The sequence below is a fragment of the Ambystoma mexicanum genome, chromosome 11 (genome assembly GCF_040938575.1).
Source record: "Ambystoma mexicanum isolate Mex_15411 chromosome 11, UKY_AmexF1_1, whole genome shotgun sequence".
Classification (NCBI taxonomy): domain Eukaryota; kingdom Metazoa; phylum Chordata; class Amphibia; order Caudata; family Ambystomatidae; genus Ambystoma; species Ambystoma mexicanum.
Window position 1 is genome coordinate 173,704,030 of NC_090934.1, and position 26,418 is coordinate 173,730,447.

The following is a 26,418-nucleotide window of genomic DNA, read 5'->3' on the forward strand; positions in this document are numbered from 1 at the left end:
TCCCTGGCACCCTCACACCGAATTTCGTACACTTGGCATTCCCAGGTCTGAAGTGAGACGAGTGCGCCAGGACTGGAGTGAATGCGGTTACTGTATTGCCCTGCCGTGGCAATATCCTTTGCAAGTCTATTGCATTTGTGACTCTCTTGCCCCTGAAGCCTGCTGCAGTGAAACTGGGTCGATTCATAAACCCGGAGCAGAGCAATCTCCAATGTCCCGTTTGGGAATCATCGCTGTATCTCAGGAACTGAAAGGTACAGAGACTTCCTTTTTGCCACATTCGAACCTGAACTGAACTGGCGAAGTTTGGGTCTGCTTGCGTCGGGGACCAGTGAGTACTCCATACCCAAACCCGGGCCCCTAGCCCAAGGACCCATTTTTTCATACGAGTGGCCTCTGGGGTCCCTCTCCTTTCCACTGCTATTGCGAAATAGCGACGCCATCCCGAACTCTCGAACTGCCTCTGCCTTCAAGTGGAGGTCCTTCTTGGATAGTGGGAACTTGTTCTGCATCGCCCCATCCACCTTCCCGACTTGCAAGAGACCCTATTCCGCCCATTGGCACAACCGTGTGCACTGGCATTGCATGTACTATTGAGCACAAGGCTCCTCTCTTCTTAGGGCTTGGACTGCCTCTTAGTTAGGTGTATTGTTGATGTCGAACTGGGCCTAAAGATTATCTGCACTGCCGGTTTTCTTACCCTCTAGGTTGTCGACATATTTCGTGCATTTAACCCTTTAGGCCCTAAAGATCTTGAATATACATTGTACTGATAGTGATGTGTTGGTTTACTTGGTGTTACTGTGATTCTTTTGCTATGGTCTATGTTAGAAAGGCCTTGTAATAAATGTGTCTATAAGTGTCCTTCCTTTGTGTGTTCATTGAGGTCCTTCAGTCACCCTCACCCCCCCCCTCCGAGACTTAGTCTTGACCGCCTGCCATAGCTACCCTGATTGGTCTGGCTTGTCCAGAGGTTACCCTGTTCCAAGAAACTAGGCTGGCCTGCGGAACCTCTGCCCACCAGGTCAGAGTTCAGAAATCCATCTTCACACAGTGTCCGGACATTCGTTATAGGGAAACCTTCATGAGAGTCCAATTTAATCTGATATAAACCGGGGATGTTCTATTCACAAGAAGGGAAAGGGAAAGTGCAACATGTCGATTTTGTGGGAAATACATTGGACACAATAAAACACTTGATGATATTACTTGATGAAAATTAGGGAGGAATATTTTAATAGATTTGTGTATGAAACTGACTTTTTAAATGGTGAACATTTTTGGCAATATATTTTGCAAGGTCGTCCTACTTGTCTTTTAATCAGTGTGGTGCAATTTTTAATGAAAGTGAAGATTAGTAAATAAACAGCTTTAAAGTTGTTATGGGGTATATAGGAAATTACATTTGTAGAAAGATGGTGTACGGAAATCCTGTTCCTGTTTTGCTTTTCCTTATTCTCCAACCCCCTCCCCCATACCCCTCCAACCCCCATTAGCTAAGGAATTCTAAAGTTTTGGAGGTTGTATGATTGCTGTGACTTATGTAATGTATTTGATGGTGTATACGGTTTGTAATCAACCATGGACAATAAAGGGGAAAAAGGGAAGAAACTGCCATTTGGGACCCGGCCACTTTTTCATTAGTGCACTGACAGCCCCAGTCCGACCCTAACTATGCCCTCTACCCCCAAGCTTGCGCGGGTACTTATCTATACCCTCCACCCGCTGGTGTTATTGCTGCTGCCCGTCACCCACATATGTACCTTAGCCAGTGGGTAACTATTCTGAAAAAATGTTGGGGGGGCATGACATCTAAATGTAAGGAGCCTCTGCCAAATGAGTGGGACGATAAGGTGTGCCATAAAAGTTCGGGGGGAGGGGGACACCCGTGTCCGCCCCCAAAATGTCTTAGCCCGAGCTTACAAATGGCAACATCCGATAACCCCCAAGTGGGAGATTCGCATTTTCCCATTGACTTTTAATGCCATAGTGGATCAAATAAGAAAACATTTTTGTGGATACAGAATTTGGCACGTCCCTGTAAACCGGGGTGCGCCCTGTTCGCCGCCTCGCCGCGCGTTGTTTCCAGGCTACTCGTGTTAGTGTTACTGGCCCGCTCCTACCTCTCTTCGTGCTATCTCGAGTCCCCACCTCAACCTGACCTCCTGTCCCGCTGCGTACCCCTCCCTATCCTGCCCGAGCCCCGCCTCAGCCGCCCTGGGGGGCAGGGCCAGCAGTCATGAGACTGACATATTTACATAAATACCTCCCTCCCCACATAGACGCGAAAATTCGTCGACTCGGGCTGAAAAAAAGTTTGTGGAAGTTTAGAAGTCGTGCGCCCTGTGCTCGCCTGCTCCGGGAGATCTATGGACGCCCTGAAGTCTGCGGGCAGGGCCATTATTAGGACCCCCAGCCTGGCCAAGCAGTCCTGGGGAGCCGGCAAGCACAAGAGTAAGTGGTAACCACTCCCCCCGCGGTGGGTGAGGTTCACCTCCCTAAAAAGGCTTTGGCCACCTGCCCGGCAGTCCCCACTCCCCAGCACTTGACTACTTGTTTATTGTTCAGTAGTAGAAATATGAGCCTACAAGACCCAGCATGCAAAGCGCTGATAAAGTGGCCTGAATAGTAAGATGGCCATTAAGACTTCAGGCCCCATTGCAGCGTGATGTGGTTTCTTTCCAGGGCTGGGGAGTTTGTTTATGCATCCCTTTTTGCGGTTTTTCTTTTTCACTCTTGTACTGGGGGAGGGGTAGCTTTAAATCCTGAAAAGGGTGTTAGGGGGCTGGAGGGAAGGACAGTTTATTATGGAAAGCACAAAGCCAATAGTCTTTGCGTAATAGTTGTCACTGAGAGACGGAGATATAAGCCACAATTCTGTTTCTTAGAACGCGTTATTAGTATCTTGACAAAATAACGCCTTGTTACCGCAATTCCAGGCCCAACTTTACTTGCAAATAATTGATGTCAGGATTTCGTGCAAGGTGTTAAATTCAAGTTAACCAGAACTGCAACTTTCAGAACGTACCAACGTATTAAACAAAATACTTACATGACATTAGGGAGTGATCGTGGACCCGAAAACAACATTAAATGACAAACACCGTTACATACAGGACACAATCACAAACCCATAACGCAAAGTACAGAGCAGGATAGGTTATTCTCATGGCATGTGGAAACCACAGCTATGGATTCAGAGGGAGAAGAAAAGAAAACATGCCAGGTACAGGCCTGCTTGCCACAGGGAACTTGGAAACACGCGTTAATGTACAACAGATCTGCAATTGTACCTGACTTCCATTTTAAAATGGACCCTGGCTGGCTGGGGGAATCGGGTTAGTGGTCTCTTTTCCTGCATGATTGGTTCTGTTTCAGTGTGGTGATTTAATTGATTTTTGCCAGATGAAATAAATGCAGTGTTAGTGCTTTATGCAGGAATGTTTAAGCGCTACGATGGATAACGCATTCTGAGATATTCAATTTTTCTTTGCATTCTAGTACACATAGACCGACACTTGAATCAAAGGGCAAAACTACAATTCCCAGAGTGGAGTGGCTAGCTAGCGTTTCCTTAAAAACATGGTGCATGTCTGAAGGATTCCATGGGGATGGAGTTTTTAGTAAGCGGTCATCTGGTGTAACACGATATGGGTGTGGTGGGCGTGTTTTTGTTCACATCGCAGGAGTCCCTGGCAGAGGATGCCTAGGTTATGAGCAGTTATTGTGAGGTCTGGGGACCATAGTCTCTTCCTATGCCACACTGGAAGTCATCCCGTTTTTTCCTTAGCATTCTTTGACTTCCTGGTCCCACCTTTTTTTTAAATTGGTACAAATTCTCAGATTGCAAATCAAATTACAGGGCTCGTATGACATATGACCTACTCCTGCAGGGCATGTGCTGTGACCACTTTTACCATTTCTGGCAGTGCTCTATTTTTTTGGGAAGGCACTCGAAGCCTAAAAATGTGGCAGTCATACCACTAACCTCGCACTTCTATATACTTAACACAAAAACCCACACAACCACCTCTCTCACAGCAAACTGCACAGACTTCACCACACCAACCATCAACACATAGATCGCAACAGCACGCGAGGAGCCGCTCCAATCCTATATGCACACCCAAGCTCGGCGCACAGTGAAAACCGAACTGAAGCTGCCAACAGTACACCACCTCTCACTCTCCTACGCCTCTTCACCCACTAACCTACCCCCCCACACCTTTTTGTTTACAGATGCGCCTGGAAAGGTGTGCTATATAAATACCTTTACAATAACATGTGTTTGGAATCCAAAATGGTTCCTTGCTGAACAATTTAGTTCTTGTAAGTGAGTTTCAGGCGAAAAATATTCAGGACGGTTGTTGGTTGTAAAACCAAGTGGAAAGTGCATTTTGTAGTCCCATCTGGCCGAAGTGAGTTGAGGGAGAAGTCTAAGAACCAATTATGTATTTAATACTAGTGTCTGCAGTTTCAGTGTTAACAAAACACTGAAGTCTAACTACTTGTTTGTGGTACTAAGTGTCCCAAAAGCTATTTATTAAAACGCAGACCCTACTTTTTATTTTTCCTTTGGCAACCACCTTTTTGCAACCTGGGACTTGTCGGCCACCAGCTGTATAGCTAAGGCAGTGCTCTACACGCCTTGGCATGCAGAGTGCTGTTGCATTGTGAATGAAGCCATGTAATTACTGGCTTCTGGCTGTGGGGAAAACCAGCGACTTGGTGTGTTTGTCAGAATTTCCATCTGCTGTGTTGAAATGTTTTCTGCTAAGCATTTCAAAGTAAATGCACTTACCCCCCGTAGGGGGGGGGGTGGGCGACGTTAATCTTCAGGCTCCACCCAATTGTTTTACAAAAATAGTTGGGGAGCGGGGGTAGGGAGGGCGGGCCAAACTCTTGTTGTTTCATGTAGCACAAACAGTTTTTGCTCCTTACCACCTTTCTAAATGGCAAATATGAAGGGCCTTTTGGCAGTGCAAGCGGACTGGGCCAGAGGAATAATTGGGGTCGCAGTGGTTTCTTTTTCAACGTAAATAATGGGCCACCAAGCCTCATGTCAGGGCCTATGTTAATTGACATGTTCTGGCCGTTTTTGCTTCCCACACGGCCAATTCGTGCAGGTAGCGCCTCGGTGTCTGTATGCTGGTACTGCACTGATCTGAGCAGGAAATGGCCTGCCAGTAAGCGGGCAGTACATGCAGCTGCAGGGACTGAGTAGCATAGGTGTACATTTATGGGGGGGGCGAAGGTGTTTGCCCCCCCCCTGCAAACTTTTCCAGCAAAGTTAGCCCCACTGCTACCCCTGAGCAGGCAAGGGCAGGAGAGCAGGTAAGGGCAGGAGCTGTGTGGGCAGTTGCAGTAAGGATGGACCAGATCAGTATAACCGGTGTACCCAAAGATAGACAGCTGGAACCCAGATTTCCCCCATATAAACATTGAGTGAGTGTTGGCAATAAAAAGGCTGGGGGGGTTGTATTGCACATCATTATGTGGTAGTACCCATAAACATAATATGTACTTTTGGGCACAAGGTCCTGAGGTTGCACCCTCTGGCCCATGCTGCCTTCTTGGTCCCACAACAGTTTGGGCCCCGTACGTTGCCCTGTATCTTCTCCGCTCCCTTTTTCTTGGGTGGGAGGGTTTTGGGAAAAGAGAAAGTACTCTGCGTAAGCAAGCTACTTGCTTGTGGCTCCATGCAGAGTCCCAAACTAAATTGTGGTTTCTTGCTGCAATTGCTGCTCCTTATATTGTCCCAGGGGTTGGCCCTGGGGTTTGTTCTCCCTGTGTGCAGGCTTTTTGTTGTCCATCCCCCAGCCGATTGGTGGCCGACGGCATGTTGCACCCCGGGGTGCTTCTTTTGTTGTTGGCTACCTGTTTACTGCCTGCCCTGGGGTGCTTAGCACCTCCTTGGTGTGCTGGCCAAGGTGTTGCTACTCCCTTGTCCTTCCTCCTGCCTGGCTCCAGAATCTGCGGGGCAATGAAAGGAAAGAGGGAGAGGGTGGTTACGCACAGCCACGGTGTCCTGCCCCCTCACCCTATCCTGTCTTCCATGGGGCACAGGTTAATAGCCCCTGCTTTAGAGCTCCGGGGTTCCCCCCTGCGCAGTACTGGCTATAACCGGTGGACCCAAAGATAGACAACTGGAACTCAGATTTCCCCCATATACCACACGAAACATTGAGTGTTGGCAATAAAAAGGCCATGGGTTTTTATTGCACATAATTATGTGGTAATAACCATAACCTAATGTGTACTTTTGCGCACCAGGTCCTGAGGTTGCGCCCTCTGGCCCATACCGCCACACCTGGACTGGTTGCCTGCCTTAAAGGTTCCCCCAAAAGTTGCTACCGTCATCCACTTGCTGACAGATGGACCCCTATCTCTATTGATTTGCTTCCGTCCTGTTACTGAGAAGTGTCCAGTCTTTGTTGGTTCGTCTAGGGATATCGCGCTGTAGCTGATGAAGCCGAAACCTCTGGTTGCGCGCAGAATTTCTCTATCCCTCTTTCAATCCTTCCCATTGAGGCTAGGTCATTGCCCCCTAGGTGTATGACCAGGAATTCTGGTGGTCCCTGTACGCCACCCGGTCCGGCAATTTTTCATGGATATCTGGCCACAGTAGCCCCACCATAAGGCGATGGTGTTTTTAAATGTTTCCTCAGCCCATCTCCCTGTTCTGCACACAAACAAGTGCCCTATTATCCAGGCTGATTTGATTGGGGCGTCTTAATCTGTTGTGGAAAAAAGGTTTAGATTAGTTCTGGTCTTGTGTATCTTTTGAAACATTCCGACTTCCAACCCCTTATGCTTGTTGCTGGGTCCCAAGCCCCCTTGCCATGCAGTTGTCGCTGCGCCAAATCTAAATGGATGGGTCCCAAACTCCTTTAGGGTCCCGCCCTGATTTGCAAATGGCCTTCATCAGTATTCCTTTGAACTGAAAGTCACTCAGGGCAGGTGTCCCTGTGGATCAGGAACCTGCCTCCTGCCAGCGGGCGCTGCATGCAATATTTGTTGGTGGTGCATACTGGACAGTTGTTAGAATCATCAATACAAGAGATATTTATTTCTCTTTTGTAGCCTGTTTTGGACTTCTGGACGTCAATGGTGATGCTGTCTGCCCTCACCCTTATGTCCATCTCCAACCCATTGCTGGCTTTTTTGTTTGACGCTATGACCTCGTTCACTGTGAACGCCCCAAAATATGCTAAAGAGAAAGCTGTTGTAAACAGCAGGGTTTCATTTTAACTAGCTTCTGGAAGTCTAGTGGGCTGCCTTTGTCTATTTGTGGCCCTCCCACTTTATCCCAGCCTTTTAAGGCATATGAAATTGGGGAACTCCGGGTGGGGTCTGAGTCTCCCTACAATTTTGAAAAAATAAGCCACAGCTGTAGTGTCTTTTTCGGCCATTCCCTCTTCAATCCCTGTCTGTAAGCCCACCCCAAAAATGTATTAACTCTACATGGGGTTAGGCCTGTCAAATTTAGTACCATTTTGAGGCACTTACTATATTGGCTGTCTGCCAGGGCCCTCTAGGACAGATCTAAAAGTAACCCTCTTTCGTTGGCAGTATTTGTCTGCATTCACCCTTGTCTAAGGTGTTTGGTGCTGGTTGTGCATCCCGGCCCCGGCCGTTCGGCATTGATGCTGCTTTTCCTTTTCCAGAATATCCCAGCAGTCATTTGGGATCTTTGTCATATACTTTGGTGCATTTGGCGAAATTTTGTCCACTGAAAACTAGATGATGCATCAGCAATGTTATTGTCTGTCCCTGCAATGTGCTTTGCTCTGACCATGATATTCTTCAAACAGTGTAATTTTGGTGATTGCTCTTAAAACTTTCAGTACTACCTGGCACTTGGATGTCCTTCTGTTAATAATTCCCACCACTGCCATGTTGTCTGACCATGCAGTTCAGTGTTTGCCAACACCTGCTCCAGATATGTAGTGCTAGCCAGATGGGTATGCTCTCCAGGAGCGTAATGTTTTTTTAGTCCTGCCTCCTGGATGCCATGTGGCCGGCCATTCTCCGGCAACCCAGTTTGTCCCCAGTATGGCCCCAAAGCCTCTGCTCCCTGCTTAATCAGTAAAGGGTACTCTTTTTGTCACTTGTATTCCATGGCGCCCTCAAGTGTTGTACCATTGAAATATGTGAGGAAACCTTCCCATATTCTTGGATCTTTTCTCACCCCTTCCCCCCCAGTCCGATGTGCAGATGTCGCTTGCTACAGGCTTTTGTCCTTGGTTCTAAGCTCCTTTGCGAAAGCCTTGCCTTGTGGCATAACCCTGGCTGCAAGTTCAAACTTCCTGCCAGTGATTGGATCTCCCCGACTGAGCTCTTTTCTCTTCCCCATTTTCTTGATTTTTATTCAACAGTTCTTCCCCTAAGCGCTTGATATTCTGCAAAATCCTGCTTTGGTGTCTATTTCTATTCCTAAGAAAATTGTTTTGTTGCCAGTTTGGTTGTCTTTTCCATTGCCAATGGTATGCCCCATTGTGCAGCCATTTCTTATTTGTCATTGCCCTTTGGCACTCTTCTGTTTCTGGTTGCCCTACCAACACGAAACCATCCAAATATGTGTCTCCGGTACCTGTTTTAGAAATACCCCCTGTAAAAATGAGCTGAACTGGTTAATTAGTGCACATGATACTGCACACCCCACTGGTAGGCACTTAGCCACGTAAAACTGTTTATCAAAAGAGAAACTCAACCAAGGCTGTGAGTTTGGGTGGATGGGTAACAGTCTAAATGCAGAGTATGTCCAATTTTGCCATCAGAGCCCCCTTTCTGCATTTCCTGACTATTCTGAGTGCCTCCTAGAAATGTGTGTAGGTCACTGCTGATTCTGTTTCTGGGATTCCGTTGTTCACGGACTGCCCTTTTGGGTATGATAACTGATGTATCATTCTCCTTTTTTCTTTCCAGTATCCTCCTTGGGTACCAAACCCAAAGGGGAAACTATATATATTTTTAATGGCATTTGTTCCCATGACCCCACCCCGTTTCTTCCTAGTTAATTCCTTTTACATTTTTGCCCATTATTTCTAAGTTCTCTTGCTGAGTTTAGATTTGTTTTGGGATTTTTGATGCCCCTTTGCCCTGAATTGGTTTGTGAAAACCTTCCTTGAAGCACTTTTCAATTGCTAGGCTGTTTCCTTGAAGCACTTTTCAATTGCTAGGCTGTTTCCTTGAAGCACTTTTCAATTGCTAGGCTGTTTCTGTTTGGATATGCAGGTAGTGCTGTTTTAAACCCTTTGATTGGGAACTTCCCTGGCTCAGTCTAATTTTTTCTCAACTCTCTTCTTTATTGCAACCCCTTTAGCCTGGCAGGGGTGGGTGATCTCCCCTGCAATTTGAGCAATTGTGCCTCTACCTGCATTCCTTGCCCCATGTGCTTTGCCATTTTCAAAATTCCAGCAAATGGGAGCTTTGTTGGCATTTTGCGTTTTGTACTGGCTGCGAGTATTGGACTTGCCATGGCTGCTTCTTCCAAAAGGGATGCTCCCCTTTTCTGTTTCTCAGGTTCAGAGGGTTTATTGCTGCTAGCATATGTTGCCTTGTTATGGGACTGTGCCTTTTCCCCTTTTGATGGTAGTTTCCCATTCATATTTTGGACCTCATCCTCTTCAATCTTTGGTCACTCAGACATGGCCCTCCTAAATCTTCCTATGGGAGCCATGCGTCCCGCCCCATAGACCACCTTATATATGCTAATAACTTAAACCCACCCTGGGGTGTTTTCTCAGTATTATGGTTGCTAAAATAATAAATTGTCCCAGGTGCATTCTACTTGCGCATTTCTTGTTGCTTTCTCTTCTATCTTTTTGGGATATTTAAATGCAAGCAGACCCTTTTGCTGGGCTTCTCAGTGACAATATCTCACCATGTTCAGGCTAGTGATTATTTTGTATCGGTTTTAAAATCCCAGTTTCTAAGTGTTTTAAAATTCCCCTAGCTGCACACTTGTGACCATTATGTCATCTTTCTGTACTGTAATTGGTACTATATTATGTTTGGTGGGGTGCCTGGCGCTCCAGGCCCCGTTGCCCCTGTTTGCTACGGTGTATGATTGGGGCTGGTCCATGCTTTTAAAGGCCCCTCGCCCCCTGCACTTTATAATTTCTGCCTCTATAGGTTGCTGTTTCTCCCTCATTTTGGACATCATTTGCTCACTTTTTGCATTCTGTTGCATCAAATATTTGGTTGCAAAGCTATCTAACATATCTGACATGTTGGCCACTTTTTTACCTTTCTTGCCACCTTCTTGTGTCGGTGTCTGTTTACCTGGCTCTGCATCTCCTTTAGCTTTCTTTGTTGCTGGAGGTGCCGCGTCTCCCTGTACTGCAGTGGTCTTCAAACGTTTTGGGCTGGGGCCCGCAGAGAAAAATTTGGGCAGGCCAGGACACGCCCCAAAATGCCAAATGGACAGCATGTATGATATGATCGATTATTTATAACACGCTTAATACCCAGAGGTTTCTAAGCGCGGACTCTGGGATTGAACCTGTGTTGCTTCGTCTTGCTTTCAAGGCGAGCACATTGCCGCTGAGCTATCCTCCCGGGCTGTCGCCACTAGGCGAGCACGTTGCCGCTGAGCTGTCCTCCTGGGCTGTCGCCACTAGGCGAGCACGTTGCCGCTGAGCTGTCCTCCTGGGTTGTCACCACTAGGCGAGCATGTTGCCGCTGGGCTGTCACCACTATTGCATGCTGTCACCACACCCTACTCCCAGTATAGTCCCTGGGCTCCCTCATCCCACTCCTACATAGACCTGGGCTCTCTCCACCCCATCACATACCATGGGCTTTCCCCACCCTGCTCCCACCACTATCTCATGGTTCCCACCCATCCTGCTCCCACCACATTCCCTGGGCTCCCCATCCCGTTCCCAACAGTGGTGAATTTTTGAAGTGGAGGGGCGTAACTATTTACCTTAGAAATGACTGAGCGCAGGGAGAGACCCTGAAGCAATTGAGGGGGGCATCAGGGGTTTCCCCCATGATTATATTTTTTTAAATAATGGGTTAAAATGTTGCATTATAGAGCATACTTAAAAAAAAATTTTTTTAAAAAAATGGCCAAACTGTTTGAAATTGGTGCTGGGGGACCAGGGGGAAAGCATGATATTTTTTTTGACTGGACATCTGATAGAAATCCAGTAAAAAACTACAATCCCTGTTACCTGGGCTCCACAGCACCTCAGGAGAGCCGACTTTGGCAGGTGGGTAGGGGCGATTGTGCAACAAAGGCAACAATCCCTTCTCGCATTTTTAAAATGCCTTTGTTGTACAACCCTTCTTCCACCACTTCTCAATCGGCTCAATGGACCAAAACACTCAACATTCATACGAGCATCCATCACCATACACTCACTCATAAAACAAGCATACATGCATCCTTACACATGTTTAAATTAAACATAAACCTACCTTCTGCATGTGGGTGCTGAAACGCCCTGCTCCAGGCTGCTCTGTCCATATGTGCAAGGAGGCGCAGGAGCTCTCCCTCGCACAGACATGCAGTGCCCCAGCCAGCATTTCCAATGCTATGCAATGCTGGCAAAACGCCCAGCCTTGCATGGCTCAGTGAGCATGTGCGGATGGGGGCACTGAACTGTCAAAGGGAAATAGTGTTTCCCTTTTGACAGTTCAGCCATCCCAGGATCACTCCCTCAGCTGGAAAAAGCAGTTGAGGGAGTGCTCCTTGTTTCACTGGCTTGTCTCCTTAGCGTCCCCCATAATGGGTGAGGGGGCTACTGGGTGGGTGCCCCTCACCATTATGGATCAGCCGCCAGGCTCAGACTGGCCTATAGGGCAGTGCATGTATCAAAAATGCAAAATGCTAGTGAGGGCCATTTAAAATGGGACACCTTTTTGGCCAATGTGGGCCAGTTTGAGTTACTTCACTATGCAGTTAGATTTTGATCACAATTTAATTACATTTTAACACAAATCACCCCCTTGGTTACTATTCAGTCTGTGACTAAAGGATGAATATCCATTTATAACTGCGGCCCACTTTTTCATTGGTGCCTGAGACAGTTTCATGCTTCTGCCCGACCATGTGAGCTGCTGCCCCTGCCATTTCTTCCGAACGAAAGATTTTTTTTTTGGATTTCTTGCTGGACTCTGACGGCCCCCCAGGGATGGAGATGGGGCCACCCCCCCACCGTTTGAATACCTCTGATCTACTGTGATGTCCCCTTCATCCTCTGACTCCTCACTCCGATGCTTTCTTACCCATGGCCACCCATGGATTTCTTCTGTTTCCTCAGCCCACAGCATGAGTATTTATTTTTCTTTGCTGCTGGCTGCATGGCTGTGCAGAGAACTTGTTGTGCTCCGTATTCAGGGTACAACATTTTTAGCTGAGTTTAAATAACGCCACATGCTCCTTCGAAAAACCACTTGTACACTCTTCAGAGTAAACCAACTTCAGCTCGTGAAGCCTTTGGCTGAGCTGGCTGTTGCTTAGTAACCTTCACCAGGTCCTGCTTTTCCTCGCCACGTTGTGCAATGGGAAATCCCCCCCCTCACTAACCTGACAGGGGGTTTAGATTCTATTAAAGACAGGAGGCGAGTATTATGCATTTCAATCTTTACTCTGAAACCACAGCAGCAAAGAAACTTTTACAAAGTTTCAACAACAGAACTAGATGGAGTTCAATGTCAATGCATGGGGAACTCCCCAAACCATCATGGCGGACAGGTCATGCCCTGCAGGGGACCAATGAGCAGGGACCCTCGTATATGTCCATTACTCTAACCCCAACCCCTCTTTCTGCAGCTGTTTTGCACCAGACGCCCAATGTAACAATTGAACTGCGTAGTGCGGAGAAAGGATCCAGCGAAACTGGAGAGAGAGATCTCAACCTTTCCACAGCCTAAAGCTATGACTAAGTTCTTCTGGATAGGACTTCTTACCCGAAATCTGAAACAATGTAATCGAAGTGTGGATGGAACAGAACATCCAATACAAAGGGAGGGTGGGTGGGATAATACTCGCCTCCTGTCTTTAATAGAATATAAGCCCACTGTCATGTTAGTGAGGGGGATTTCCCATTCTATGGCATGACAGGAGGCTTCATATTAAGCAAGTTCAAAGCCCTTGCATCCCAACCTGAGCAATACACTTGTGATAAAATAAAATAATTCCAAATATTATTCCCATGACCAATCAGCTGCTTTGATAATTCCCTCCCCACAGGAGAGCGTCTTAAACACTATAGCATCTTCCACTGAAGGAGCAATGGACTCCCTCTCTGCAAAATCTACTTAATCCATATGGCCCAAGGGTAAGAGACCCCGCAATTGTGTTCCCACAGGAAGCAGCTGAGGGGGATTTAGGGGTCAAGTGCAACTTAAGCATTTTAAAACACTAACTTGTACATTAGAAAATCTCCCAATAGATGGAGGAAACCCTACGGGTACCCATTCTGGCAATAAAAAGGTGATTTCGCCTCCCCCCGGGAGAAACTTTCCACTGTCCATATCTAAAGGACTGATACAGGAGATGCACTTTAACAGGAAGAAACTCCACATGGATAACTTTGAAAACAGTTGTAGGACAGACAATCCTTCCTTGGAAAGACAGAAAATGCGGGAACACCACACAATATAATCGTAGCCTATAAGAAACACCTAGTTAAAGTGGAACCCCAAAGTCAATGGACCTGATGGTCCTGCGCACCAAGTACTGCCAAACCACTGCTTTCACCCTTAGCGACCATGAATCGCTGAGTTAACGGCAGCAAATTGCAATCTACATGTAATGTACCCTTTGTAGACCATTCTACTAGAAATACCTATTTCTGTTAAGGAAGAAACGGAATCGAATCTGATTCACATACCCATTCACTGAATAGCCGCCAGCTAAAAGAAACCGACTTATTAAAGGCTTTCCCAAAGTCCTTGATGACAGAGCACTGCGAAAAGAAATTTCGCAAGCCCCAGGAAGATGAAAATATACTCTAATTAATAACAGGGTAATCCTTGAAGGAACAATAAGAGACACTGTCGGTTAGAGATAGACACGGGTGGAAAGGGATGATACTTTACAATATGCACTGTAAAAACCCTATAGGGAAGGGAACCACCCCCCTCCCGAGAAGGCCAACACTAGCTTCGTCGTCTGTTTGCGCTGCCGAACTCGCAACCCCTGCTATCCTAGCACAGGAGGTAAAACCCACCCCAAAGGAAACTGAGCAATCCTGGAGGAACCCTCCGAAGACAGTGCACTGGCATCCACCTTCTCACAAGGAAAAAAGATCACTCAATCGGAACTCCAACCGTACAAGATCGTGGCAAAAGAGTTAATAATGTAGCACTACAAACCGTCAGGTATCTGAACCCTGCTTGTTATAGCACACAGTGTGGAGCTCATTTATCGATCTCGGAGGATGAAAGGCTGAGTTTGGCCCTGCCGAGATTGGATCCTGCATCCACAGGCTCTGCACAGATGTCAAAGCGAGCTGTACTTGCTGAGTTATTGGACCAACATCCTGATTGACAATGTGTTGCTCCAGTCATGGAGCTAACTGGAATTGATCTTGGAGAAAGGCTCTTGAGTGCAACAGTTGGGTAACCATTCCAAAGGCTGATCTAAATGTGAGAACGATAGATTCTCGCGAGGATGCTTGGAAGAATGACACAGAAGGAGCTGGCCATCTGCCCATCTAGATTAGCTAGCTAAGGGAAACCTCTCCCTTTCCAGGGGAGAAGACGGCTAATTCCTTAAGTGCAGTCCATCATCCCAATGGATAAGATGCCGAGTTAAAATGTCGTTCTAAAACCAAGAACAAACTCTGTGATCTCGGAAGGGACATCTCCAACTGTATCAAAGAAAAAAAAATATATATTCATATTCACCGGAACCCTTTGGAACCGAGGTGAGTTATCACCTTCATTAACTTGGTAGGCAGCAGGGGCTGATGGGGAAGGCCAAAAACGAAAGGGAGGGACATTGATAAGAGTGAACCCAACAGTGGAACTGAAGCGGAAACTCCTGAGAGGAGGAAAAAATGGAGACACCCCCAGCACTAATCCTCGAGGTTTAACACAACCATACCATCTGCTAGGAGACGGGAAACAATGAGCATGATAACATTTCCATTTAAGAGGCGCCACAAATAGATGTTAAAACTTGCAAAATACTTACTATTGGAAATACCACATATGCCCACTCCCCATTAGTAGTTATCTCATTCATAATTGAGAAACCGTGAGGGAGGCTGTTATCACCGCCCCTTCTAAAAACGAGGGCAAGGGAAATTGACTGCACAAATTGGATCCTTGTTAACCTACAGCAACCCCCAGGGGTTCGAGGTGAACATCATTTACGAAACCCTGGTGAACACCAGTGGCATTACAGGAGCTATCCTATGACTAGCAGGACTCCTGTCGGCACAATCCCTCCAAAGGAACAAAAAAAACACTGTGCTCAAGCCCCTCGAGCAGAGGAGTAACTGTGCGCACCCCTTGATGCACCTTCTACCGGATAGGTAGATTTAAGAAAAGGGCTTACGTCATCCTGTGGCCATGAAGGTGTTTTCAGCGATGCCGAGCAGGCAATCTCTTATTAGCCAGCCCTTCATGTTCCGCACATTTTCAAGTGCTAGTATTCTAATCCAAACTTGGATTGTATTGATTAACCTCTCAGAGGAATGCGTTGCACTTGAGCCATCCCTCCTCACAAGAGGGGTAACTGCTGCTCCGTAAGTGCAGAGGCATAGAGTTGCCAAGCAGGCAAACAGATCTCAATCAAGCAGCCCAGCACCTGCACATCAAATAGTGAAAATGAAGGTTACATCCCTCTTTAGCCAACTGGGTTATACATGTCTTAAATGCACAGCAACCACTCTCCCTCCGTAGGGTCCTTCCCTTTATTTCCCCTAGGGCAAAGGATACCAAGGATTGTGCAATCAATGTCGAGAGGGTTGGCTCACAAAACCAGAGGATGGCACTGCATGCAAGGACTGTCCCCTTGATGAGGGAAAGAAGGCTAAGGTCCTTAGCGCCTCATGAAGGCAAGTAGGGTCCTCACAAATTATCTGTCACAGAAACAAGGACCATGCAGTAGCAGAGATATATACTAAGAAAACAGGCAATGAGGAACAGACAAGAACTGTGGGTAGGATAAAATGAGAAAAATAAATAAAAGAAAATAATTCTTTTAACAAAAAAAGTAAGCGTTAATGCTTCACACACAGCTAAACCATTGCTGTAACAAAGGAATACGCTGAGCAAGCGCAGCACAAGCTGTTTACCCTAGCAGGGTATGGAAATCAACAGCCCGCCAGGGAACAACCCTAACATCCAAACTCTGGTGGAACCTGAAGCCGAGCAGGCGGCGGCACTCAGACATGGGCCGAAATTCTGACGCAATATACCTATATTGCCAAAATAGTGTAGAGACACTTTGTATTTCATTTCTAAAATGTAAAGGAGATTGTACATGACGCTGCCTTCAGCTGCGCCTCAGTAAGCAAAACTGTTGCTAGGGCGTGGGGATTGAAGTGGGTGGCTCATATGGAAAACCTGCACTTTTCCTATAAGGTTTCCTTGAAAGGGAAACTTTCTTACAACTCCTTGGGTATAAATTGAATAATTTAGCATTCAAAATCCAGCACTTATATAGCGTTACGAACCCACAGGTATGAAAGCGCTGCTCAACCCAACCCTGGGCCAGCGTGTATGAAGGGGAAACTCCCATCACTCTTGAACTTCATTGGGTATAAACTGTAATTTAGCATTCATAATTGGACATTAATATATATTAATCGCTATGAACCTGCAGGTATTCGAGCACTACTCAAATCAACGCCTGGTCCTGGGGCAGCATATAAGGGAAAAAATTCCCATCACTAGCCCCCCACGCGACGGGAGTAAAGCCAAGTTTTCCACGCCCATGTGCGAGGAAGCTGGGGAGGGAGGGGCCGGCGGATAGCCAGCAAACATGACAATAGCATATTTCCCTCCACACGACGGGACTGAAGTGAAAGCTTCCAAAAGGGCCTCGCTACAGAGGGAAGCAACATGAGCCTGTGCGTGTGAGGTCTGAAGCCAAGGCTTCAATAGACCTGCGCGCACAGCTGCAACATCCATAAAAAAAAATGCACCATAACTGTCGCGTGACAGGCCAGAAGCAAACTCTTCTAAAGGGGAGCCGCACGCGACGGAACACAATCAAAAATCCTGTGCGGAGCTCACACTAATTGCATGAAAGAAAAAACAAACGGAACACGGCGCTGCCAGGCGCCCTCAAACCCATGCGTGCTGGGCCTGAAGCTAGAGCTTCAAACAGGCCTGCATGCGTTAGATAAACAAAGAAAAAAGCTTCACTAGAAACAGAATGTTCGCTTCCCAAAAGGAAAAAACCATAAACAAGGTGCCGGTCGTACGAGACCCATTAAGACCAAGTAAACTCCGTAAAATTTAACATAAGGAAAATACATTTTCCCAAGTAGGAAGCAGTAAGCCGTACTGTAAAGTAAACACTACCATATAATATAGTATTCATATGCCAACTACTGACTAACATGTAAGGCACAACAAAGGAGTGAAACTGTGGTGTCGGCAGCAAAGAAAGAGGGGTTGGGGTTAGAGTAATGGACATATATAGAGGAGGGTCCCTGCTCATTGGTCCCCTGCAAGGCATGATCTGTCCGCTGTGATGGTTTGGGGAAGTTCCCCATGCATTGATCTTGTTTGTAAATTTTTTCTTTGCTGCTGTGGTCTCAGAGTAAAGATTGAAATGCATAATAGGAAGCCTCCTGTCGTGCCATAGAATTTAGTGCCTCGGCTTACTGTGTTCGGAGCAAACTTCACCCTTTTTTCAGGTAACGTCCAAGCTCCTTCTTGCCTCTTCCGGCTTCGTGTGTTTCTCTGTCCCAGGCTACCCGATCTTCGCTCCTTGGTTAGTGTGATTTCTGGCGGGACTTGCCAGTGCGGGTATCTTTTTGTCCACTTACTGTGTCCTTTTCTGTCTTGTTTCCACTCACTCTGCTCCTGCCTCCTCCGTTTAAGCGGCGGACCCGAACAAGGCACACAGCCTTCTTCCCGGTGATTGGGGGCTCCCCAAGGGTGGCGGGTTCGGCAATCTGCAAAAAAACTCCAGCCGGCGTCAAAACAGGAATGCATAATGCAGAAGCTTCAAAACGGAGCAAGGCAAAACTCGCATTGCACACTTGGAGCGAACAGGTCAATGTCCAGAAAAGAAAGTACTCTCTAAGCAAAGTACTTGTTAGGGCTCTGTGCAGAGTCCCAACTGAATTGTAGTTTCTTGCTGCGAATGCAGCTCCTATTTTCCAGGGGGCTGACCCTGGGCTTTGTTCTGTGTGGGGGCTGTTGTCTGGCCGGCTTGCGCCAATGACATGTTGCACTCTTCTTCTGTTGCCGGCTGCCCTTTTCCTTCCTGCCTGCCCGTGGGTGCTTAGCACCTCCTTGGTGTGCTGGCCAAGGTGTTACTACTCCCTTGGCCTTCCTCCTGCCTGGCTCCAGGAATCTGCAGGGCAACATGAAGGAGGGGGGGTTGCGTACAGCCACGGTGTCCTGCCCCCTCACCCTAGCCTGTCTTCGATGGGGTACAGGTCACTGGCCCCCACTTTGAAGCTGCGGGGTTCTCCCGGCGCAGCACTGGCTAGAATGTTGTAAGAGCTAGCAGATATACCCTGGGTCGGACTGGGACATAAAATTCTCTGGCACCTGTGAAAGTGGCCCATATGTTGTGACCAGGGTGCATGCCGAGTCGCATGTTGAATGGTCACATGTGTTGTGACCAAGCTAATAAAAGGGCAGAGCAGTTTCCGCTGAACACAGTTGCTCCGTGATGTGGAATGCCAATGGCATTCAAAAGAAAATTGACAATTCTTCACCTAATGGAATTGAGCAAAGTGTGCCTGGCCCTTCTGAGATCCATCTGCAAGGATGCCACAAGCTGAAGCTGGCAAATCGCATGATGTTCTGGACTGACCCAACCAAAGGAGGGACTGCTGTGACAGTGAGCACAAGGATCAACCATCACGAGCTGGCACTACCACCCCGAAAAGCATCAAAGCCATCTCGGTTCCGGTCAAGACTGCAGCAGGACCACTTTAATTGATTAATGTACTGCCCTCCTGGAGCAAAGCTGGATTTGGGAGACCTGAATGTCTTGCTTCACCATGCCCACAACCATTATTGGAGGGGACCTGAATGCTAGGCACTGATGCTGGAACTCAACATGCGCATAATCCAGAGAATACGATTTCGTGGTAGTGCAAGGTGATGCACCAAGCTCCCGCCAGGGGGAGAGAACACGGGCCTGCTGCCATATCAACTCCTGCTTGGGAGGTGGTGTGGGCACAGGAACGGTGGCCTGATGCAGAGCTCGTACGATCAGGCGCAGGACGAGCTTGGAAAGACTGTGCTGCCACTAGCCCCTGCCTGATAAGGGAGCTACTGTCACCTGGACAGACCACCAAGGGCTGCCATCCTGCCAGGGATGTCATTTAGGGGTTGTGTTCATCGCGTCCCATGAGTCACTATGGGGTGGAGTCAAATGACTATCACTTCCTGCGATGTCACCAGAGGTCAAGGGTCATGTGGTGTCCACTACCCCAGGCATTTTGGTGAAATGACGTTCCTGCTGCCTGTCCCAGCATTATGACTGTGCAGTCCCAGGCACAGCCCTTCACTGAGGGTGATCGTGCGGTGGGGCACAAAGGAGGCCTGCCGCCACTCAACCACGATACCCGACAAGACTGCTACCTTTTTCCTGTGGTCCGCACACTACCATCATGATCTCCCACCTGGGGGAGCCGACAGGCACATGTGGAACTGGGTGCATTTTGGTCCACCAGTGAAGGGGGCTCTACCCTGCTAATGGCATGAAAGCCTCCCCACCGTCAGGAACGGAATTGCTAAAAAGATTCTACTTCACTTTGTTGGAGACATGAGCGATAGCTAAAAGCAGCTCCTGCCTGGGGAGAGGAGGCATGGAGCACCCCAAATTGAAATCTACAGAATATCCGCCCAGGAGAAATTGGCAGCCTTTACCACCACCGCGGGATGAAAGTAATTCCTGCCTGAGAGGGAGTGCACCTGCAGCATGGGCCAGACTCTCTGCTATCGGTGTCTTGCTGCTGGACCAATTTTCAAGAGACCACAGCCAATTTGGCCTCTAGGTGCAGTTTTGCCGATTTGTAATGTGTGCCCTTGGACTAATAAAATGTGACCTGATTCCCTGTTGGGACAGACAGGACTGTTGCGTAGCAGATGTGGCCCCCGGCATCACTTTGCCTGCCTGTGGGCAGAGCAGAGAATTTCCTGAGCGACTGGTCTCCTGACTGTACCTATCCGTGTACACTTTACCGAGCCTGTCCTGCCCGCTGCTCCAGACATACAATGGTGTGCTGTGTGAAGCTTTTGTCCTGCATTGCCACAACTGCTAAAAGGGGAAGCTGTAATGATGTGGATTTTATGCTGGTAGCCTGCATTGTTGACCTGCTCAGTAGTCCTAGTACCTAATGTATGTGGGAGCAGCATTCCTGCAGTCGGCATGCATTAAGTGGACCCAGTGGTTTGGTACCTTCTGTTGGATTTCCCGTATCCCGAGCTTTCCTTGTGTTGCTGCCTTATGATAAACTGCCGCACTAATGTAGAGATGTATCCTATGGCATTATGCCCCAGGTGCAACTCGCAACATTGATAGTCATCCAATGTTGTGATCCTGCATAAGAGGGCCTAATACAGAGACTTGCTGTTGGTGTGCCAGCGGTATCACCCCAGAGCCAGCTATACTACAGCATAAATGTATGTGTGATAATAATGCAGGCTATTGTTATGCAATTCATTTAGTGTATATACCCTTGGCATGGAATTTTGTGACCTCAGCATGACGCCAGTGGGTGCATGATGGGCACGTGCTGTGACCAAGCTAATGAATGTTCTGAGCAGGTCCTGCTTTGTGGTTACAGCTACACGAATTCCTGCTGTCGGTGCAGTGGCCTGCTGTGTCATGGCACCGCCGGGCTGTCCCGCACTCAGTGCACAACCATGGGGCTGGAAAGGCCGACCCATAATGCCACAGTTCCAAATGGAACATCATTCAATTTTTAGACTGAGAGTACCCAAGGGGGAGCTTTTTGATAGAATATGAAAGTGTGCATTTCAAAGAATGCTCAGTAACACTGGTCACAGCTACTAACCGACTGGTGAAGCAACTCATCAAACTGGCCCACATAGGCACGAAAAGTTGCCCACTTGCTCCAAAACTGGTCCACACTGCTTTTTGTGTTTGGTTCGAGCTTTGCCCCTATAGGGTAGTCCGAGCCTGGATATACCTGGCATTGGGTTAAAAGAACTTAATGTTTAGACTGGCTAACGGACCAGACTTCTCTAAATCGTTCTGCATACTTTATCAATGCAGTCACCCATGTACATACTTGAAGATGGTCACTGACCCAGCAAGCACAATGATGCATGTCTTTCCAGCAGGGTATGAACAAAGAGTACCTACACTTGCCTGACCATTTTCTTTGAAGTCTTGTTGGACAGTGCTATGGTGTCTCTTGCTGTCATTTTGAAGCATGCCTAGCTGTTAGCTTTTTTTGGTTTTGTTTGGTAGGATCTCCTGCTGTATTTGTGCTGTCTAGCTGTTTTCTGTCTTGTCTCTCCCCCGAGTCTCCAAGTAGATTTCTTGAGTGGCATGACGTTGTCAGTGGGGGTGTTTACTTTATTCTACTTAGCCTAGTGCTAACCTCATCTTAGTTGATTCTCTTCAGATAGGTAGTGGGCTGCCGGGGAGAGAACCAACCCTAACACTAGGATTTACTAACAAATGTAAAGGCAGCAGAAGTCCAGAAACTTGTAGAACTCTCCCGTCCCCTTTACACCCAATTGGTATTGTATAAACAAACACATTTTTATCTATAGATTGTGTTCAATAATGTTTGTACTCTCAACCATTTGTTTACATTACACCATATTCGATTTTGCAATTGGATCAAACTAATAACATAGTCATTGATTAAACATTTTTCACTATAGATTTTAGACAATTTTCACATGGTTAGATCGAAAAAGTTTTCTACCCAATTCTGTTTTTCATATCTACAATGGATAATTAATCAAATGTAGTATACAGTTTATAAAACAGATCCATTACTCCTACACCATTTGTAGACTGTCATGATTCTATGTTTCATATTCACCTGGATATCTCTTTCTCTTGACTTTTCTCCTATCTGATTCTTATGAATTGGTATGTAATACTTTTAAGTGCTGAGTGTTCTTAAGTTGCGAAATCCCTAACGATTCCAAGCCCTGTAGTTGGGCTCCCTCACGTTTGTGTTGCGCTTGTAAATACAAATATTCCCTCGCGTAGGGAGCTTATCTCCATCTCACTTGTGTTCTCTAGATTAAAGCATCCTTGTGTTAAACTTCTAGATGGTGGCAAAGTATGTAACATGGTAAAGTGGCCTTGTGTAGCCTTTAGATATCGTCACCATGGAAATGTTGCTTCCTAAGTATTTTCGAATTGGAATCTTAACGAATGTCAAGTTCCTGTAAAAGAGGAACCTGTATTATCACAGCTTAATACTGCATCTATCAGGTGTAAATAAATATATAATGTAACATGGAGTTAGGATGTCGGAGCATCATTTTCTAAATACGTATCTTATCTTCCAAACTTGGGTGTCATTAAGACTCAGATTGTCTTCATTGTGCTGGATGTCTTTGCATTTTTTTAGGTTATGGTTTTTTGAAGACTGGCTATGCTCATTAAGCAAAATGATGTTTATCCACCAGGTCACAACAGCAATTTTCATCCACACATTATTTCCTGTATAAAGTTGCTCCTGTGAGACACCTTTTGAGCACTTCTTAAGCGGACACACTTTCAATAATATATATTTGGAGTGTAAGTGTACACTTTGTATGATAATTACTTTAAAGGATTCAGTCCTTGAGAAGGGAGGCCTTGGCAAAAGAGCTAGTGAGTAGTAAAAGGTGGAAGGCGGCGGGGATATTTTTTTTTCTCTTAACCTACAATTTCCACTTTCATTTTTTTTTTCCGGATCATTACCATTTTATTAAAACATACAATCAGGAGAATCACATTTAAAGAAACATAAATACACTTCCAAGATTTACAACACATTGCCTAGACTAAGGACATTATCCACTCCCAAACAAAACCACCCTTTCTCATTCGTTCTTTCTATTTTTAAATTTCGATTACCACTGGAGGACCACATTAGATCCCAAGTCTAGCCAGCTCCTTTCAAAAGCTTCTCATTTTAGGATTACTCACCATTACCATATCCTTTATATCTCATGGTTTTCTGTCTCAAATTTCATTAATATAAATGTTAACATTGCGAAGATGTGATGGATTTTCTCCCAATAAATGTCCCACCACTCCTCAGCTGACATAAGTCCACTACTTTCTACATTTTGTTTGCCACAAACAGCAGGCCATTTCGGCTTTATCTTATTTGCCTTTAAACTCCCAGCATCTCTAATCTCATGAAGTGGTCTCCAACTACTACGTGGAAACCTTATCATATATGTTGGCATAGATTTCAGGGCTCTACAATTTTCATTATATTCTCATCAATCTATTTGAGTCCCTTATGTCCTAAGTTGCTATCCAGTCGTCTCACTAGACTTTACTCTTCGGATGTTGCATTCAGGCTTGTTGGCCATTTAATACATTTCTCCTTCCAGAAATCCAGGGGCCAACTCCATCCTTTACCTGGTATAGATCCCAAAATCTTCAATGTAGGTGATGTATTGGCAATGATGGACTTTCAGAATAGGTTTGGCGACTTCCAGAGGCTCACTGAATCGAGAATTATATTCCTAATTCAAATCTAATCAGTGCCAAGGGGAGTCCTCTTGTGAGTCTCAAAGCTTTCTTCCAGAAAATTCTAAAGTATCCCAAATTTGCCTATGGTTATTCAGTTCAGACTCGGGACTGTAGGATACAATTGGGGATTAAGAAGTAAAATATTGACTAGGGGTCCTTGTGGACAGTGTGCTCTTCAATACTGCCTGAAAGATTTCCAGAAAATGATAAGCAATTGGACACAAAGTTGAATGGGCTGCTGTATCAGTTCACTTCCACTGGGACCCCCATTATGGGACCAGAAGAATAAACTGTGCAATGAAATTGGAAGGCAGTCCAATGCGAGCTCGCGCCTACAAATATGCTGAGTGAACCCGTCTTTTACAAAGGCAATAGAATACCTAAAAAATAAGCAACAGAGGAATTGACTAATGTCATTTGTTGTCAGAAATTAGTTACACAGGCATCTCAATGCCATGTCTGAGCATTCAGATAATTTTTATTTTTTTTAAATGGCCAATTCCGACCGAAATGTAAAGGGGCTTGTTTCCATCCGTAATCAAATGGAATGCGGTAGCTAGTGTCCGACCTAAGTGAATGGCATATCTTCTCGCAACGTAATGGCGTTGTGACATCACACTTCAACTGTGCGCCTGATGTTACACGTTCTCAGTGTGCATGGCGTGGATATCTGCTAATACAATTGGTTGGAAGAAGTAAACCTTGCCCAAACCTAATGCAAACGCAAAGAGTCAAAGGAAATCCATACATGTAATGGTATAACCATTTCTAATTAAGGTGGCATGATATGTTCTTCCTTAGTATTACCGTTGTCTGTTTTCTTACTGTACATCCTTAAACGACCTTGGTGGTCGAAACACGTGTCGGCTGTTAGGACTACTACACAGTATTTTGGAAGATTTGGATTTTTCTCATGATAGCAATCTATTGATTGCAATAATTATCAGGGATTGTGCGTTACAATTGGATTACTTTCATGTTCTAGAAAGTCTCAATGGGAACCATCATATTTCTTTTGTGTAATGCTAACCCTCGTTGGCCAGATTTATATCTCGGGCTCAAAGGGCCCTCGATCATACTCAATTCATACATGCACCCAGGTACGTAATGGTCTCAAGGCATTCTGTTCCAAATCTCCATTTGAAATGGTTCTTTTGGGTCCCACCACCTTCCTTTATAACCATAACTTGACTTTCTAGGCATGGTTATCTTCTTTGTAAGCCTATAGGTGTTTAAAGATCAGGTTGTCGGCATAGAGAACCAATGATACCGGGGTTTGATTAAGGCCCTGACTTTAGCCTGTACTGTCAATGGGTCTTAATTTCTTTGGACGGCTCCCCCTCCTCCCCCGCATTGCATAGATGTTCAAGAGTATACCTCCTTTACGGCTTGCAACACATGAATTGGGACATCAAAGCACCGCCAGGTTTTTCCCTACTGATGCCATCAAAAATGCCTGTTCGATGTACACGAAGGCTACATACATTTTCTTTTTCCTTGCCTGCATTTTCAGGAGATTTAGCAGGTAGATAATGGAGGTTCCTATGCCCTTAATAAAACCTGTCTGCCGGGGGATCTAAAACACCTGCTTTATTGCCCCATTTCGTTAGATGTTTCAATATCTAAGAGGCAAACGATTTCTCCAAGATGACAAAAAGGAGCGATTGTGCTGATTTTCAAGGACATACCTATCGCAGCCTTTTCTCACAACAATGGGACATTTCTTTTATTTTATTTGTCATAATTTGCTGCAACAAATGATGGGCAAAACCTGCCCACTGTTCAGGGTTCTGTTTAAGGATACTATTGGTTAAACCATTGATGTAAGATCCTACTGGTAACTGCTAGTCCCTGATCTGTTCGAATGGCTGCGTCTACCATGGTTCATCCCCAGCCGTGCAAGAAAGTGGGCTTGGGGAGCGGATGGAAGGCCCTATTCAACAGAACTGATTTTGGCTCCCCGGATCAAGAGCTTGTTTCCAGGTTTCAATTATCTGTCAAATTAACCCACCATTTCAAACAGTATACTAGGCGGTATTGACTAGGCCTCTGCTGGCCTTGATTGTCTGCTTGGGGCAAGTCACAATTCTGTTTGTGTTAAACGCCACTTCAAGATCTCCATTGGTTGCCTGTACATTACAGAATTCATCTTGGCATTATCCGTACCGTATACAATACATGCTGGTATAGGGGACCAGGCGAGATCAAAGACTGGTATTATTTGACCTTGGTAGTCTGGTACATATCAAGACCATCTGATCCACCAACTAGATTATCTTGAACAAGGACGCAGATCCCTGGAACTAATTGGCTCTAGACTTTGGGACGCTCTGCAGCCCACACTGGGAGTGGAACCAAAATACTTGTCCTTCAGAAAAAGACCTTGGACGTGAACACTAGCTATTGCTGGCCGTCTTTGATAAATGAATATTCTCTGTAATCTGAAATGATCAAGGCAGTGTGGTGTAAAACTAGAAATGAGTTTCTCAAAACAACGTAACTTCAGGAAGTTGTGTCCATTGGCCGATATGATTCTCTATAGATTCACACACCTACTCGCCCAATGG

The 26,418-nt window shown here is 46.1% G+C and overlaps 1 protein-coding gene across 2 annotated transcripts in view; it reads left to right on the forward strand.

Moving 5' to 3' along the window:
* The first annotated feature begins 2,273 nt into the window (after nt 1-2,273).
* The window catches only part of LDLRAP1 (low density lipoprotein receptor adaptor protein 1), a 235,336-nt gene continuing 211,191 nt past the window's right edge, over nt 2,274-26,418 (forward strand). The window contains exon 1 of one of the 2 annotated variants that reach the window (XM_069622730.1): nt 2,274-2,454. In XM_069622730.1, coding sequence (XP_069478831.1) covers nt 2,370-2,454 — 85 coding nt within the window. In that variant the 5' untranslated portion in view covers nt 2,274-2,369. The remainder of the gene's footprint in view (nt 2,455-26,418) is intronic. The other variant, XM_069622731.1, reaches the window with a different exon arrangement.